Source organism: Gadus morhua, chromosome 4 (assembly GCF_902167405.1).
Source record: "Gadus morhua chromosome 4, gadMor3.0, whole genome shotgun sequence".
In the NCBI taxonomy this organism is placed as follows: domain Eukaryota; kingdom Metazoa; phylum Chordata; class Actinopteri; order Gadiformes; family Gadidae; genus Gadus; species Gadus morhua.
In genome coordinates this window covers 746,267-764,316 of record NC_044051.1, presented here as the reverse complement: position 1 = coordinate 764,316, position 18,050 = coordinate 746,267, and the positions used below count along the sequence as shown (strand labels likewise).

At 44.1% G+C, this 18,050-nt stretch overlaps 1 protein-coding gene and 1 long non-coding RNA gene across 2 annotated transcripts in view; both read right to left on the bottom strand.

Annotated features, from left to right (window-relative positions):
- LOC115542912 (NACHT, LRR and PYD domains-containing protein 3-like) overlaps nt 1-13,380 on the bottom strand; it is a 16,457-nt gene extending 3,077 nt beyond the window's left edge. The window contains exons 1-10 of the mRNA XM_030355405.1: nt 13,374-13,380; nt 11,464-12,783; nt 10,857-11,313; nt 9,975-10,148; nt 8,544-8,717; nt 7,272-7,445; nt 6,522-6,695; nt 1,836-2,009; nt 1,613-1,659; nt 402-942 (exon numbers count right to left, since the gene is read on the bottom strand). Of these exons, the coding sequence (XP_030211265.1) occupies nt 402-942; nt 1,613-1,659; nt 1,836-2,009; nt 6,522-6,695; nt 7,272-7,445; nt 8,544-8,717; nt 9,975-10,148; nt 10,857-11,313; nt 11,464-12,783; nt 13,374-13,380 (3,242 nt within the window). The remainder of the gene's footprint in view (nt 1-401; nt 943-1,612; nt 1,660-1,835; nt 2,010-6,521; nt 6,696-7,271; nt 7,446-8,543; nt 8,718-9,974; nt 10,149-10,856; nt 11,314-11,463; nt 12,784-13,373) is intronic.
- Nucleotides 13,381-14,307: 927 nt separating this feature from the next.
- On the bottom strand, nt 14,308-14,901 carry LOC115541501 (uncharacterized). Its single transcript, XR_003976351.1, has 3 exons — nt 14,787-14,901; nt 14,489-14,555; nt 14,308-14,346 (listed from the first exon to the last, which is right to left on the bottom strand). It is a non-coding gene; the product is annotated as an uncharacterized LOC115541501 (long non-coding RNA).
- Nucleotides 14,902-18,050: the final 3,149 nt, after the last annotated feature.

Sequence of the window (18,050 nt, the reverse complement as noted above, 5' to 3'; positions counted from 1 at the left end):
TCATATTAAACATAGTTAAAAGATCCCCATTTAAAATTAGAATTCAGTTTATCTACTGGTATACAATTAACAATTATATAAATCAACAAAATGAAGCATAAAAGGCAACATTAAACATAAAAAAGTTATGTTGAGTCTTGTGCTTCGACATTTGTGCTTCGAGTTTTGCAAAAATGGAACACCCCCTCTCACCCCCCTCCTATGTGTGTTTGCATGCAAACAATGTGTGTGCACACGGACGAGAGAGAGAGAGAGAGAGAGAGAGAGAGAGAGACCCCGCCGACCCACTCCGCACCCTTCGTGTGTGTGTGTGTGTGTGTGTGTGTGTGTGTGTGTGTGTGTGTGTGTGTGTGTGTGTGTGTGTGTGTGTGTGTGTGTGTGTGTGTGTGTGTGTCTACAACCGACACAGAGACACTGAGGACCCCCTCACTACCCTGACCCCCGGGAGGAGGTCCTCCTGGGTGAAGGAGGACCAGAAGGTGTGGAGGTGTGTCAGTGTGTCTGAGGACCCTCCTCCACCTGGGGACACACTGTAGAAGGACAGAGAGCCAGCAGGCCGGTCCAGATACACTCCTACTCTGGTGGAGCCAGCGGGGGGGAGAGGAGGTTCTGTAGGTCTATGGTTGTACTGGGCAGAGTAACGACCTTCATCATAATAAAGACACCAGGACTTGTTGTTCCGTCCAAGCCCACTGTAAATGTAGTCCGTCCTTGGGATTCCTCTGTATGTCACTCCTATACCAACCACTCCTTCCCTCTCTACCTCCCAGTAACAGCGGCCAGTCAGAGCCTCTCTACCCAACACCTGACTCTGCCAGTCAAATCTGTCTGGGTGATACGGATACGACTGGCCCTCTCCAACCCGCGTCACCTTCCTGTTGTCCTCAGACAGAGAGACGAATGCTTGGGCCGTGTTGGGGTCCAGTGTGAGTTCACAGGCATCTGAGGGAGAACCAGACATGATGAGCTGCTGAACCGCTCTTCATCCTCATCATCATCATCATCATCACTGGTACTGATCTCATGAAAATGACATGCTTCACCCCCCCTCCCCCTCCCCCGGGACCAGGACCCTCAGCACCCCCTCACCCTCCTCACCCACCATCAGCCCCCCCTCAGCCCCGTCACCCCCCCTCACCCTACTCACCCCCCCTCACCCTCCACAGCCCCCCACCATCAGCCCCCTCCCCCACCATCAGCTCCCTCCCCCCCTCAGTCCCCCCTCTCACCCCCCACCCCCTCAGCCCCGTCACCCCCCCTCAACCTCCTCAGCAACCCTCAGACCTCTCCCGCACCCCCCCCCCACCATCAGCCCCCCCCCCCCCCCCCCCCCCCCTCCCCCAGATGTTAGCTTCATGATGATTATCATGATTATGTCTGATAATAATCACAGCTCTACTCACTATCCAATCCATAATATAACAATGTAATACCTGCTGGGTTTTATACAAGCAGGTTTAATGTGACGGTCGACAGTATTAACATACGTAAGATACATGATGTCAGCCATCATCTTCATTCCCAGTAGGATCTGATCTCACTTCCTGCTTTGTGAACGGACTTTCCATCTCAATAGTGAGTGTGTGATGTGATGAATCAAACAGACCCTTACACTTCTTTAGAGCTGGTTTCAGCCTCCACACTCCACCGTGCTCCACACTGGGGGGGAAACAAAGTGAGACCAGCATGTTGAAACATTCACCTTCATCATCTGCTGTCTCATAACGTTCTACACAACATGAGTGACAGCTGTCTTTTCAAACCACTTCATCTAGCAGCGGCATGAATCCTTGTCGGAGACTTTGTCCCTGAGTGGTGAGCTGTCCTCTCCATACCTGAGAGTGTCCAGTCTCCAGCGTGGATCCTCCAGTCCAGCAGAGAGCAGCGCAGCTCCAGAGTCTCCTGGGTGATTGTAGCTCAGGTCCAGCTCTCTCAGATGGGAGGGGTTGGAGCTCAGAGCTGAGGCCAGAGAAGCACAGCCTTCCTGTGTGACCAGGCAACCAGACAAGCTACACACACACACACACACACACACCACACACCACACACACACACACACACACACACACACACGTGTAAAATCCTGTGTTTTTCCAGTCTGCCAACCAGTTTGTGAACGTCCTACTCCAAACACAAGTGGCGTTGCCTTGGTGACGTAGAAGGTCCTTTTATGAAGCACTTCCTGGTCCAGTGAAGGGACACCGGTGGCGAGGTGTGTGTGGATGTGTGGAGCTCCTTCTGGCCAGCGGTTCAAGATGGCCAAGAGAAAGCTTCTCACACATAATACGTTAGGTTTTCTAAACCACACCACATTTGGATTGGGACCATTTGCCACAGCGCCACCCGTGGAAGAAGGCCTTCCCGGAAACAAGCGGGTATTCAACGGCCACATAATATATCAGCATTGTAGCGCCCCAAGCCCTAGTCTCTATTCCGCTGTGGAGCGAGGTCCACTCAACCACAGGACTTTGACTTCTTTATATTTCACTTGATTAAAGTATCACCTTTACCTAGAACTCTGTTAGATTGTACTACCATCTAGATTATAGATCCATCAGGGAAACCAATAACATGATCAAAAGTATTATTATCAGGGGTGCAAACTGGTGATGGCCCCAAAAGGAGACGACATTTTAATGTCAGAAAACAAATGAAAGATCACTGAACAGGCCCAGGCCTTCCTGTGATTCATGCTCCGTTCTAACGGTTTAAGTGACTCATTAAAGCAGTCAGTGATGTTCAGACATGCTGTATGAAGCAGTGCTCACAACAACAACTTAATCTATTAGAATTAAAAATGTATTCAAGTGAAACTTTAAATACATTTAAGATAAGTAACATACAATACCTTGCAGTAATACTTGCAAACCCCCTTTGACAAATAATGTTAATTTTCTAATGGTGGCACTCTGGCCATCATCATCTGTACAAGAGACAGTTTACTACATAAACGACTGGCCGATAGACTACTTACACGGTGAGACTAGTCGTCGGATTTCCATGTGTGGATGGACGAAGGAATCAGCAATAGTTCACTCAGAATGCATAATAATGTAGTGGTCTCACCCTATAGTCCAGGGATGGGCAACTGGCGGCCCGCGGCCCGCGGGCATGTGGCCCGCGACCCGCATGCCCACTCAGCACGCACATAATAAAAATAAATAAATAAATAAATAAAATAAAAAGAAATTATGATAATAATAATAATTGATCGAGTTACAGAAAACTCGTTCAAGAAAGATGAGAAGAATTCATAGAATTCAAAGGCAAACCCATGCGTCTGATATCGCTTCTAAGCAAACTAGTCATTAAAGATATCCACTTAAGTCGCCACTACAACTACTACAACTGCTTGTTGGGTTTGAGTTCATTGAGTTGTTGCACTTAATGTTGGGCCACTGTTTTCCAGTTTTTTGACTTCATTGAATGATGATGTATGTGAGCCCTTTGCACTGACAAAAATACTGACCATTCATGTGGCTGTTTGAGCATGGAAAACATGAAATTAATGTATGTTGGTTCAATTAACATACCGTACATAGGTTATGATTCTGGACGATTTTTTAGGTAGTGGCCATCGCCAAAATGCACCAGAATACAGGAAATCATCTACCAAATTCAAAATTATGTAGCTTCTCTCAGCTCACGTTTAGTTGAAGTGTGCAGTCATGTGGCCCTCCGATGGTTATGATAAAAAATGTGGCGCTCTTTATCATTAAAGTTGCCCATCCCTGCTATAGTCTGTGGGCCAGGACTGATGCAAAGTCAATCCTGGCCAAGAAGCACAAGTTAAGTGACAATGTCCCAACATTACTGGCCCATTTATGGGTACACTAAAGATGCAAGAGTATTCTCAATGTTACTGTTTATAACACAGGGCGCTTTAAGACATTTTGGGCCCTATCTTGCATCCGGCGCAAGTGACTTAGTCACTGGCGCATGTGTCGTTGCTAGTTTACAACTGGCGCAGAGCGTTCTTTTCCCACCACCGCCACTCGCCGGTAAATTAGGGATTGGTTTGGCGAAAGGAGGAGGCGTGTTCTGGCGCAAACGGTATTTTGCAGTATCTGAATACAATTGCGCCACAGACCAGGAAGTACCTGGTTTAAAGTCAGTGGCTCGTTGTTCAGATGCTATTTTCAGGGCGCATGCATACATGCGCACGCGATGCATACGGATTACTTGTGCACCTCGTGCATACACTTTGCTTCTCTCATCTACACGGACAGCAGTACCCATTTTTGCAAACCATACATAATTACAAGGAAAATAAAATATTACCACACAAGGAAAATCATTGTGGTGTCCATAAAGATAAAATAAATAGGAATAAATCTAGCGTACACATTTACCCAAATTATTCACGCGAATTGTAGCAGGCGTAATGACGGATCAAATTAAGCTGGTTGACCAATAGTGGCAAGAGACATATGTATATAAGGACACCTGTCAATGTGGGTTGTCCGTCAAGAATCAGGAACCACAATTCTGAAGACTGCGAAATCACCTTCTGTAAGTCCATTTAAAACCTTACTCTGCATACCATTTAAGTTGAGGTTGCTCATAATTTTTCTATTGCACAGTGGAATGGAATACGTCTTGGGACCGAGGATCAGACGCCGGGGGGAGAGGGTCTACCGGCCCAGACACACCTATCTCTCCCTGAGTGAGGAGGAATGCAGGCGTAAGCTACGCCTGACCCGTCAGGCTGTCACCGACATCTGTCATCTCCTGGCAGATGAGCTGGGGACTGATGCACGCTGTCCAGCGGCACAGTAAAGTTACAGCGGCAATGCAATACTATGCAGCTGGGTCGTTCCAGCATACCCTTAGTTCTATTGGACGCATTTCACAATCTGCAATAAGTTCGGCTATACATGCAGTTACGTCAGGTCTAGTCCGACATGCTGGGGAATATGGGGAATGGCCTCTTTGAGTGTCTAGAAAAGCGCTAAATAAATTCAATTAATTATTATTATTATTCAATGAATTAATACATCAAATTCCCCGTTACACCTGACAGCCAGGAAAGAACAAAGCAGGAGTTTTGGACCAAGTATGGGTTCCCTGGCGTCCTTGGTGCTATAGACTGCACCCATGTGCAGCTACGTGCCCCATCAGTAAACGCACTAATATACATAAACCGGAACGTAACTCATTCGATTAATATCCAAGTCATTTCCGATGCTAATTGTAGAATAAATCATGTCTTTGCTAATTACCCTGGCTCAAGCCATGACTCTTTCATATTGGAAAACTCGAACATTCCTGCCATATTCGAGGGGAATCCTCCCTTGGATGGGTGGCTGTTAGGAGACAACGGCTATCCGTTGAAGACATGGCTCATGACCCCATTTCTTATGCCAGCAACAGTGGGCGAAAGTGAGTCCAAAACACCGGAAAGTATAGTATGTCCTTGAGACATTTTTTATTAGACTTGTCCAAATGTTCCTAGGCGTACATGAAAAAAAAAAATACAAAACAAAAAATGAAAAGTTGCAAAGATTTGAAGGATATTTAGCCGAAAAAAAAAATATTTTCTCCCTCCTCTGGACATCATCTGTTGTGAACCTTCCTTGGCGTGCGCCTGGCAAATCCGCCATCATAATAGCAATCCGCCATGGAACAAGCGCCGATCGCTCTTAAAGGGCATGCGAGAAAACGCTCTGATTGGTTCATTGCACGTTACGCCCAAACCACACCTACGGGTAATTAGGCTGCTTCAGACCAACCCTTTTGACCTTGCGCCACGGCGCAAGAGTCATTTATCCGCCTGTAAAATAGCGATAGCGCCGTAGAACCGCTCACAAAGCTACTTGCGCTTTGCGCTTCCCACTTGCGTTTCAGACCGTTAAAATATGGCCCTAAGAGTATCCCCACTTCTCCCAGAACCACTACACCACTGGTTACAGCTGTTGAAATACAGCTGGACTTAACTATCAATTAACAAATGTTAATCCTTGGCTTTCCTTATTTATTAGTTCATAATGAATAGAGCTTTGATGAGTTTGTCTCTTCACTGGGTACACAATATAACAATGTTATTCTGTATCCTATTCATATTTGTGAGTACATGATTAGTTATTTAAATAATGAGTACTGGATATAGTAAACTTCAAAACACGTTTTGTTTGAAGATTGCAAGTTTCAAATCATTCTTTCCAGAGACCCTCCAAAATGTTTATTTTGAGGCTTTCAGGGGGTCTGAGGTGTCCAGCTAGGGGTAAGACCCTCCAAAGACCCCCTGTACTTCACCCCGCTCTAAACTATCATTGTCCCGTACACGGGGGACAGTGGGGGGGCAATAGTATTATATTTTGAGTTCATTTTATATTTATAATTGAAAGGTTGCAGGCATATGGATGTATTAGAATATCCACCTGAACAACAAGGTGTTACTTCTCCAATGATACTAAGTCATGGATGTGGTCATCACAGGTACTGAGTTATAAGCAGAGTTTATAACCGTCCTCTGATGTGGAACTTGTGGTGTAACTGTTTGACCATTGAGTAAAACTGACCTGAGAGTTTCCAGTGTACAGTGTGGACTCTCCAGTCCAGCAGAGAGCAGCTTCACTCCTGAATCCTGCAGATCATTGGTACTCAGGTCCAGCTCTCTCAGTCTAGAGGAGTTGGAGCTGAGAACTGAGGCCAGAGCTTCACAGCATCTCTCTGACAGATGGCAGCAATTCAGCCTTTACGCAAACAATAAACACAACATAAACACCCACTTAAGTTCCCATGAAGACCCGCTGCTTTGATCAGAAAACTAAAACACTGGTTTTTACTTTGTGTAAAGTTTCAATGGAATGTCACAGCAGCACTAGCGCTATTCAAGAGCATGTGAAGAAATGCACTATTCTGGATGACCCAGAGAAGAAGATAAATCCTTATTGGAGTATATTATCCAATCAGCAGCTGGTTATTATTAGTAGGTATTTTATTGAGGAGGAGGAGGATGAACAGTTGGTTGGAGAGGAAAAAGATGTTGATGCTCTGGCGGAGTGAATCTGTTCACATGAATGGAAATCGATGGATTGTACGTGACCAAGGACATTCTCACGTCCAATATAGTGCTGTGACCACATTTGTTGGGATGCCACCAAAAAATAAAAAAGTAATTGGCAACAGCAGAAAATGTGTCTTGAGCCCTGGGAGGACATATTCTACGTATTTATTTAGACTCGTTAACATTCTGGAGGTAAATCTGTTCAATGTCCTCTGATGTAGAACTTGTGGTGTAACTGTTTGAGATACTGAATAAAACTGACCTGAGAGTTTCCAGTGTACAGTGTGGACTCCCCAGTCCAGCAGAGAGCAGCTTCACTCCTGAATCCTGCAGATCGTTGGTACTCAGGTCCAGCTCTCTCAGACTAGAGGAGTTGGAGCTGAGAACTGAGGCCAGAGCTTCACAGCATCTCTCTGACAGATGACAACCATTAAGCCTGCATACAAACAAAATACACTACATGTCAGGAACTGTGATTATTTCTTTATTTGACATTTTTTATAAGACATGTTTTATAAGTTTAACTAAGTGTCAACACAGTAGATTTTTTAAATATGACTTACTACGAGGTCAGATAACTAAAGTTTTTAAATAACTCCTGAAAATGTCCGTAAAAATAAGGATCCATTATTTAACTTTACTAAACAACTCTAAAGTCCACCTTACTCTCTGACTACATGGTTCCGAGTAGAATAGGAATGTAATAAAACATACACCTTATACCATCATTAACAAACTTAATCCAACGTACACCTTTTACTCTCATGGCAACACAAATAGAGTGAGATGGAGGTCTTGTGTTTGATAAGATGAGTGGTAATGGCGCTGTGATGCACGCAGACTGCCAAGGTTTAGTTCAGTGCTGAGTTAAAGCGTGGCTGTATTGTGGCGCCGGTGTGATCGCTCTATTAGGAAACATGACCCACTTAAGTTCCCATGAAGACACTCTGCTTTGAGCAGAAAACAAAACACTGGTTTGTGAGTTTGTGCAAAGTTTCAATGAAATGTCACAGCAGCACTAGCGCTATTCAAGAGCATGTGGAGAAATGCACTATTCTGGATGACCCAGAGAAGAAGATAAATCCTTATTGGAGTATATTATCCAATCAGCAGCTGGTTATTATTAGTAGGTATTTGATTGAAGAAGAGAAGGAGGAGGAGGATGAGGATGAAGAGTTGGTTGGTGAGGAAAGAGATGTCGAGGCGCTGGCATTAAAAACAGAAAAAGACCCCCTATTCAATCAAAACATTAACAACTTATTAAAGGTAACTGAATCTTTTCACATGAAGGGACACATATGGATGGTACGTGACGAAGGACATTCTCACGTCTAATATAGGGCTGCGATCACATTTGTTAGGGTGCCACCAAATTAAAAAGTAATTGGCACAAGTAGAAAATGTGTCTTGAGCCCTGAGAGGACATATTTTACGTATTTATTTAGACCTGTTAACTTTCTGGAGGTAAATCTGTTAAATGTCCTGTGATGTAGAACTTGTGGTGTAACTGTTTGTGATACTGAGTAAAACTGACCTGAGAGTTTCCAGTGTACAGTGTGGACTCCCCAGTCCAGCAGAGAGCAGCTTCACTCCTGAATCCTTCAGATCATTGGTACTCAGATCCAGCTCTCTCAGACTAGAGGAGTTGGAGCTGAGAACTGAGGCCAGAGCTTCACAGAATGTCTCTGGCAGATGACAACCATTAAGCCTGCATGCAAACAAAATACACTACATGTTAGGAACTGTAATTATTTTCTATTTGAAATTTGTAATAAGACATGTTTTATTAGTTTAACTAAATGTCAACACAGTAGATCTTTAAAATATGACTTACTATGAGATCATATAACTAAAGTTTTTAAATAACTCCTGAAAATGTCCAGAAAAATAAGAAGAATCCATTATTTAACTTCACTAAACAACTCTTAAGTCCACCTACTGTCTGACTACACGGTTCCGAGTAGAATAGGAATGTAATAAAACATACACCTTATACCATCATTAACCAACTGAATCCAACGTACACCTTTTACTCTCATGGCAACACAAATGGAGTGAGATGGAGGTCTTGTGTTTGATAAGATGAGTGGTAATGGCGCTGCGATGCACGCAGACTGCCAAGGTTTAGTTCAGTGCTGAGTTAAAGCGTGGCTGTATTGCTGCGCCGGTGTGATCGCTCTATTAGGAAACACGACCCACTTAAGTTCCCATGAAGACACTCTGCTTTGATCAGAAACTAAAACACTGGTTTGTACTTTGTGCAAAGTTTCAATGAAATGTCACAGCAGCACTAGCGCTATTCAAGAGCATGTGAAGAAATGCACTATTCTGGATGACCCAGAGAAGAAGATAAATCCTTATTGGAGTATATTATCCAATTAGCAGCTGGTTATTATGTAAGGAATAATCACTGAGAGGCCGGGCAATAAACAGTTTGATATGCCCGGCTCGTGGACGGCTTAACGCCCGAGACGAAGTCGAGGGCGGTAACCTGGGTCAGCGGGTCAGCGTGCAATATGCCGGATTAATGCACCCCTCCCAGCCAATCAGAATCGAGCATTCTTAAATGAAGTAGAATAATAGTAGGTATTTGATTGAGGAGGATGAGATGGTTGGTGAGGAAAGAGATGTCTTGGCGCTGGCGTTAAAAACAGAAAAAGACCCCCCATTCAATCAAAGATTAACAACTTATTAAAAGTGAGCGAAACTTTTCACATGAATGGACACAGATGGATAGTACGTGACCAAGGACATTATCACGTCAAATATTGGGCTGCGATCACATTTGTTAGGGTGCCACCAAATTAAAAAGTAATTGGCACAAGTAGAAAATGTGTCTTGAGCCCTGAGTGTACATATTCTACTTATTTATTTAGACTTGTTAACTTTCTGGAGGTAAATCTGTTCAATGTCCTCTGATGTAGAACCTGTGGTGTAACTGTTTGAGAGATTGAGTAAAACTGACCTGAGAGTTTCTAGTGTACAGTGTGGACTCCCCAGTCCAGCACAGAGCAGCTTCACTTCTGAATCCTGCAGATCATTGGTACTCAGGTCCAGCTCTCTCAGACTAGAGGAGTTGGAGCTGAGAACTGAGGCCAGAGCTTCACAGCATCTCTCTGACAGTTTACAACCATTCAGCCTTCACAATAAACACAATATGTTAGGAACTGTGATTAAAATGACCTACATCTTTAACTTTAAACTTAATGAAACATGTGGGCATCAACCAATAACGTTATTGTGGCCAATAACGTTATTGTGGCCAATAACGTAATAACCACGCAGACGCTTCAACGGAGTCGTGAGCTTTTTGGAGTTCTACTATAGCGGAACCTTAGAGTTACATATTAATCCAGATTCACTCTTTGCTCCTTTAAGGCATCCTGTGGAGGGGGTATGAGGGTTGAGGGGTCACTGTAAGGTCAGATATTTAAACATGATACGAGATGAAAATACAATAAAGTGTTACCCCATATATTACATCATTGGCTCAGTTATTACATTTTCAAGTTGTATTTTATTTCCAAGCCAATAACGTAATAACTTGCCAATAACGTAATAAATTATTACATTATTGGCAAGTTATCATGTTATTGGCTTTATTACATTTAAATTAATACGTTATTGGCAGTTATTACGTTATTGGCCGTTATTACGTTATTGGTTGCTTCAACGTGTTAAGAAATTGAATAAGATACGTTTTATTAATGGAAATACATTCGATCGGTTTATTATAATATATGTTATTAGTGAACCTACAGATATGTTTGGTTACTTATAACTTATGTATTCTACTATCAGGTATATTGTGTTGTGTATTGTCATACATTATTATGAGTGAACCTACAGAGATGTTTTGGAGGCTTTGACCATTGGCATCAGCCTCAGAAGACCCTCCTCTGTTTCGGAGTATTCCTTCAGGTCAAACACTTCCAGATCCTCTTCTGATGTCAGTAAGATGAAGACCAGAGCTGACCACTGAGCAGGATGGACATATCTTTTGAGGAGACTTCCTGATGTCAGGTACTGTTGGATCTTCTCCACTAGAGAACAGGCGTTCAGCTCATTCAGACAGTAGAACAGATTGATGCTTCTCTCTGGAGAGAGATTACCACCTAACTTCTTCTTGATGTAAGACACTGCTTTCTTCTTGGTTTGTGAGCTACTTCTTGTCTTTCCCAGCAGACCATGTAAGACAATCTGATTGGTCCCCAGAGAGAGGCCCAGGAGGAAGCGGAGGAACAAGTCCAGGTGTCCGTTCTTACTCTGTAAGGCCTTGTCCACAGCACTCTGGTAGAAGAGTGCTGTGAGTTCATCTTCATCGGAGATGAGTTCATCTTCATCGGAGATGAGTTCATCTTCATCGGAGCTGAGTTCATCTTCATCAGAGCTGTATTCATCATCGGAGATGATGAGTTCATCTTGAACACACTCAGCAGGGTTCTGATCTTCACCATCGGTTAAGATGAACTGTTCTTCTTTGAGCAGATTGACCCCAGTGTTGATAAAGGACCAGAAGACATAAAGGGCAGCCAGAAACTCCTGGAGGCTCAGATGGACAAAGCAGAACACTTTGTCCTGGTACAGCCCACATTCCTCTTTAAAGATCTGAGTGAACACTCCTGAGTACATTGAGGCTGCTCTGATATCGATGCCACACTCTGCCAGGTCTGCCTCGTAGAAGATCAGGTTGCCGTTCTCCAGCTGGTTAAAAGCCAGTTTTCCCAGAGAAACAATGATCTCCCTGCTCTCTGAACTCCAGTCTGGATCTGTTTCAGCCCTCCCATGGTACTTCCTGTCCGCCTGTATGGACTGAACCCTCAGGAAGTGGCTGTACATCTGAGTCACGGTCTTGGGCATCTCTTCTCCTATCTGGGATGTTTTGAAGAAGTCCTCCAGAACTGTAGCAATGATCCAACAGAAGACTGGGATGTGACACATGATATGGAGGCTTCGTGATTTCTTGACGTGGGAGATGATTGTTCTGGCCAGCGACTCCTCTCTGAATCTCTTCCTGAAGTAGTCCTCCTTCTGTGGGTCGGTGAACCCTCTCACCTCTGTCACCATGTCAACACACTCAGCAGGGATCTGGTTGGCTGCCGCAGGGCGTGTGGTCATCCAGATGCGAGCGGAGGGGAGCAGGTCGCCCCTGATGAGGTTTGTCAGCAGCACGTCTACCGAGGTGGACTTTGTGACATCAGTCCAGATCGGGTTGTTCTGGAAGTCCAGAGGAAGTCGACACTCATCCAGACCATCCAAGATGAAGACAACTTGGAACCGGTGGAATCCGCAGATTCCTGCTTCTTTGGTCTCAATAAAGAAGTGATGAAGAAGTTCCACCAAGCTAAACTCTTTCCCTTTCAGTAAATTCAGCTCTCTGAAAGTGAGGAGAAATGTGAAGTGTATGTCGTGGTTGGTTTTGCCTTCAGCCCAGCCCAGAGTGAACTTGTGTGTTAAGACGGTTTTACCAATGCCGGCCACTCCAGTTGTCATTATTGTCCTGATTGGTTTATCTTTTCCAGGTAAGGGTTTAAAGATGTCCTCACATCTGATTGGTGTTTCCTCCTTGGCTGGTTTCCTGGAAGATGTTTCAATCAGTCTGACCTCATGTTCCTTTTTGACCTCTCCACTGCCTCTCTCTGTGATGAAGAGCTCTGTGTAGAAGTCGTTCAGACCTGTTGGCTGTCCTGCTTTAGGGATTCCCTCAAACACAGAACTGAACTTCTCCCTCAAATGAGACTTGATTTTTTGTTGGCAATCGACAGCATCAGATCCTAAAAGAGAAAACAACAGAAGACATCAGTGAGTGGAAGGTGACATCAGTTAAACCAGGTCAATATTTCCCATGAAATTATCAACTTTATGTTATTTAGTGGCTTCATGACTTGTGGTCGGAGAAGCTGGTAGTGACAAGGACTGCATGTTACAGATTCAAATGTTCAGGACTATTTCTATATTTTCCCAGCAGCATGATTGGTCTAATGAAAGTAATAATGATAGTGAATCAGTGTCAAGGGACTTGTTATGCTGATATAACAAGATAGTGTTGCATCTCTTCAGCTGAGTTATTCTGCTGTTGATCCGCAGTATAATGCTTTACATTCTTTAACCTGGTACTAGGGCTGTGGGATATAATGAATATACTCGATATACCTCCAAAATAGCTGTGTGCGATACAAAAAAATATTATTTCGTAAGTATCGAGTTTTTTACGGTCATCTGGGTTTTTTCAAGCGGCAGCCGAGATTTGCTTGGTTTCGTGTTCAAAACATTCTCTGGTGGCTTTCTCCCTCTCCCTCACGCAGTAACGTGAGTGAGGGGTAAAAAAAAACACTCGCGTCACACATTCACCAACCAATCCCACGCAACATCTAGGTGCGGAAGGGAGGGAACTCATCTTCAAGTTTCTTACGGTTTGCAGCGCCGGCCGGCTCAGTGTAGCACAGTGTATCCTAACAAATTCAATCGACAAATGAAACATGGAAGCAGACGAGCTGCTGGTTCCTAAAATAACTAATAAGGGATCAGTGTGATCGCGCGCGCTCTCTCTCTCTCTCTCTCTCTCTCTCTCTCTCTCTCTCTCTCTCTCTCTCTCTCTCTCTCTCTCTCTCTCTCTCTCTCTCTCTCTCTCTCTCTCTCTCTCTCTCTCTCTCTCTCTCTCTCTCTCTCTCTCTCTCTCTCTCTCTCTCTCTCTCTCTCTCTCTCTCTCTCTCTCTCACCCCTTTTTTGTAATTTGGAAGATTGTTTTTGCATCACTAAAATGAAAACATAAAATGTTTTGATGGAATCCACCTGGGAAGTTAACCAAGATGGTATATAGTCTGCAGGGATTGTAGTAATGGAGAAAATGTATCGGGATATTCATTTTTTCCCATAAGCCTTACCTGATACCCCCACGATAACCCTAGATATCTGGATCAAACCATTCAACCTGATACCCCCACAATAACCCTCCATATCTAGATCAAACCATTTAACCTGAAGGTCTATTTCTCTTTTTTCCGCATGAGCATCCTCTTTTTCAAAATAACAGCATATTCATTTTCAAATAAAAGTTTCTTACTGCTCTGTTTTCAAAATAAGAGTATTTTCTGTCTTCCAAATAAGAGTCTCTTACCGCCCCACAGTGTGTCGGCCAGTCCCTCCTGGTTCATCTCCATCAGGCAGAGCTTTGTGATGTCCACCACTCCCTGTATGGCGCGCCTCCTCTGCTCCTCCTTCTTAACATCCTCCTCTTCCCTCTGACTCTCTGAGCATTGTGGGTAATCTGGGAAGATATCCCTCCAGAGCTTCTTCAGCTCCTTGTCCAGGAAAGCGTGTGCGTTCTCCTCAGCCCTCTGGAAAAGAACAAAGAACTTACTCTGAACTTACTGAGGACATCAGAAGCATCTTCCCTGGATTCACGTCCCGCTGGACCAGAGATGCTTTCTAATGATCATGGAGAGCTGAAGTCAAACGTCTTGGTGGACATTTACACACCTTGATCAGCTCTGTTGGATGCTGCTGTAGAGACGGAGCACTGGTGACCTTTGACCTCTCCTGGTGTCTGCGGAGAACACACACACACACACACACACACACACACACACACACACACAGACAGACAGACAGACAGACAGACAGACAGACAGACAGACAGACAGACAGACAGACAGACAGACAGACAGACAGACAGACAGACAGACAGACAGACTTCCCCAGACTTGTAAACATCAATATCAGCAGACACTGATAACAACCACTGGGGCTGTTTACATCGTCTGTTTGAAATCCCTACCTCTCCTCTCTGTAGGGACGTCCATCTTTAAAGTCAATAATTCTACCAATAGAGTGGCCACTCTTCATGGAGACACAGCTGGGTCCAGGGGAGTCTGCTCTCTGCTGCCTCCTTCTGAAAAACAGACACCATCTGGAAGTTAGGATTTGTGGATATCGTTTTCGTTTTATCATTTATTGCAGGGCGACTCAACTACTTTCACATGACTTTTGATTTCAATCATTTTTCTCAGGTCATTGAAATGGAAAAATATGGACAGGCTGAAAATGAAGTTATTAGCCGTTTTCACACATGTCCTCCGACTTTTCTCCGCATTTGTACATCAGGAGGTTTGACCGTGAGGGTCATTCACACTTATTTACACTTGATGCCCGATATGCGCACATCGTTGAATCTACGGATGGTTTAGGGGGGTGGGCTTGCAAGGGTTGGGATATGACGTAGGGACTATATTATCAAGAGGCCGCTGTCACTCTCTCTGTTTTGGTTTGACCGCAGACAGCACGGAGGCAGAACGGGCAAAACTCATCGCGATCATTTTAAATGTTGCTGCAGCGATGCATCATATATTCCGTTGCATCCACAACATCCGCATCGATCAATGAAAGATTGGAGCAAGAGTTGGAGACAATAAGAAGAAAGGCATCGCGAACGACTGCGTTACCGGGGAAATAAAGCGTATTTTTTTGCCTAATTTCACATGTAACAAACACTGGGACAAATCTAGGGGATTTCTTTCCTTTTGTTCGCTGAATGGTTTAAAAATATTTTAATGCTGGCACTGCTTTTCAGAGTCATTTGTGGTGAACGCTAAATGATAGGTCTTATATAGGCCTTTCACACCGCCGCAAAATCGGAGCGCGTTCCGGGCTAGTTCAGAGCTAGAGCCAGTGTTTTGGTTTCACAATGCCAGAGAACGGGCTCCGGCCTGTAAAAACCGGTTCAACTCCAACCCCAGGATTGAGCTGGGCTAGAATGAGAACTGCCTTTACACCAGGGGTGGGTTTATCCTTACCTTCATAAACAGGAAGACCAACGAAGACCGGCATTTTTAAAAACACTGAAGTAAACGATGAATGTGAAGAAGAAAACGCAGTGGACCGTGGAGGAGACAAACTTTCTCCTTGGATTCTGGTCTTCTTCCGAGGTCCAGAACAAGTTAGAAGGAGCAACCCGGACAAAGGCTATCTTTGAAAGCGGAGACGTATGAAATAAAAAATAAAAACGTAAATGTTTTCTTTATTATTATGTTACACCTTTCCTGCTGTGGGCTCCCAGACCGTAGTCTTTCTGTGTTTAACTGAGAAAAAAGGGAATGGAAGGCCGGGACCCTATGATGTTATGAGTAATGAACGAGTCTGGTTGTGTGTAAACGTGTACTGTAAAGTTAGTGAAACTAAGAATAAAGTACCCAGCCTGTCAAGAATCGGTGGCCGCTTCATTTGGACCATATTCCGACCTCTAAGCAGACCCACTGCCGGTCAAAGTGAAGGGTGTTCCCCCCGAGAGAACATCGGCCCTGGAGGGAACGTCTCCCCTGTGCTCCTCGACTGCGGTCTGGGAGCCCACAGCAGGAAAGGTGGAACATAATAATAAAAAAACATTTTCTATATGCGCATGCAGCTGTGTACTCATGTATTGTAATTTATTGTAAAACAATAAATTACAATACATGAGTTCACAACTGCATGCGTACATAGATAATGTTTTTTGATGATAGGTCTTATAGTAACCCTAAAAGTACACATCATACAGTATGATGTGTACTTTCAGGGCTACTATAAGACCTATCATTTAGCTTTCACCACAAATTACTCTGAAAAGCAGTGCCAACATTAATTTTTTTTTAAACCATTCAGCGAACAAAAGGCAACAAGCTGATTATCGTCTAGGGTTCAACTCAACATGCAACACGCCCACTCAAATGGTGTGAAATGCCGACAATCTACTGCTCATTTGCATATAAAGTAATTAACTTTTCCGCCGGCCAAAATACAACCTCAGGGGTAGTCTTTTTTCAGGATGTCCAATGTCAGGATATGTCGTTTACATACACGGCCCGTCGGGAGAATAGCGGGCTAATAGCGGGCTGTACGTCTATGAGTGAAAGCAGCTAGAATGGCATTTAAGCACTAACATGTTGATATAAAAACACACTTAGTACCCTTCATACTGTGAGTGTTGATTCACAATGCGTTTAGCTAACATATGTGACGACCCTGGTGAGTCTTTGACTCCACCCTTTGCTTTGACTCCACCCTTTGCTTTGACTCCACCCTGGCTGTTTGGTTTGCCTGTTTTCCCTCTCTCTTAATAGGTGATGCAGTTCAGGTGTGCCGGGTTTGGCAGCAGGTTAAAAGCCTGCAGTCGCGACAGTCAAGGGCGCTCCCTCCTCCCGGCCTGTTGGTTTTCGTTGTCCTTTGTTTGGTTACACATAGACTGACTTTGCTTGACACTTTTGGGTTACTTACATTTAACTGATTTACACCACACTTCTTTATCTTTAATTAATTTCATTCTCTGTAAAATTATCTTACTTTAATAAATTCTTTATTATTGCAAAACGGCGTGGTCTCCCCCATTTCATGTTCATGCTAGAGCCAGCATGTGACATATGGGGGCTCGTCCGGGATCAATTTTCCAAAATTTGGTAAGGCAACTGAATTGTAAGTATGCTTTGTTTTGACTTGGCTGTAGGGTTGAATTGGCTTTTGGATTGTACTGACGGGAATAAATTGCCTGTGCAGTCAAATTATCAGAAAAGGGGGAGACACACGCTAACTTGTATTTGGTAAATGATAATTTAGTGTTTTGGTGTTCATTGAGATTTCGTTGTTAATTTGGTTTGATAGTGGTTTGCTTTGGTTGATTTGCCGAGGAGGAGGAGTGCCATTTGGGAGGCTACCTGCGGGTTCTGACGGTTGCGTTGCAGGTAGGCGAATTGGGTGCAGGTGTAGTGGTAACTGTGGGGGGGTGGTAGATTAGAGTCTACCGGAGCACACGGGAACCCTCGCTAGGAATAGAGCGCGTACCGCTGTTTGTTGTTTTGTTTTTTTATTTTTGTGTTTGTTATTTTTGGTGTGTCGAACGCGCTGGGGTTGCTTGCAACTCAATTGCATGAGGGCACACTGAAGACCAGCTAGGAAAGAGCTAGGGCCGTGGTCTGAAGTTAGATGCGGTGCTGCTCTAGTCTGGGGGCAAATGGTTTGCTACACCTGTATTTAATTTGCCGGCTGCGCTATACACTGTCGAGTAATAGCCTAG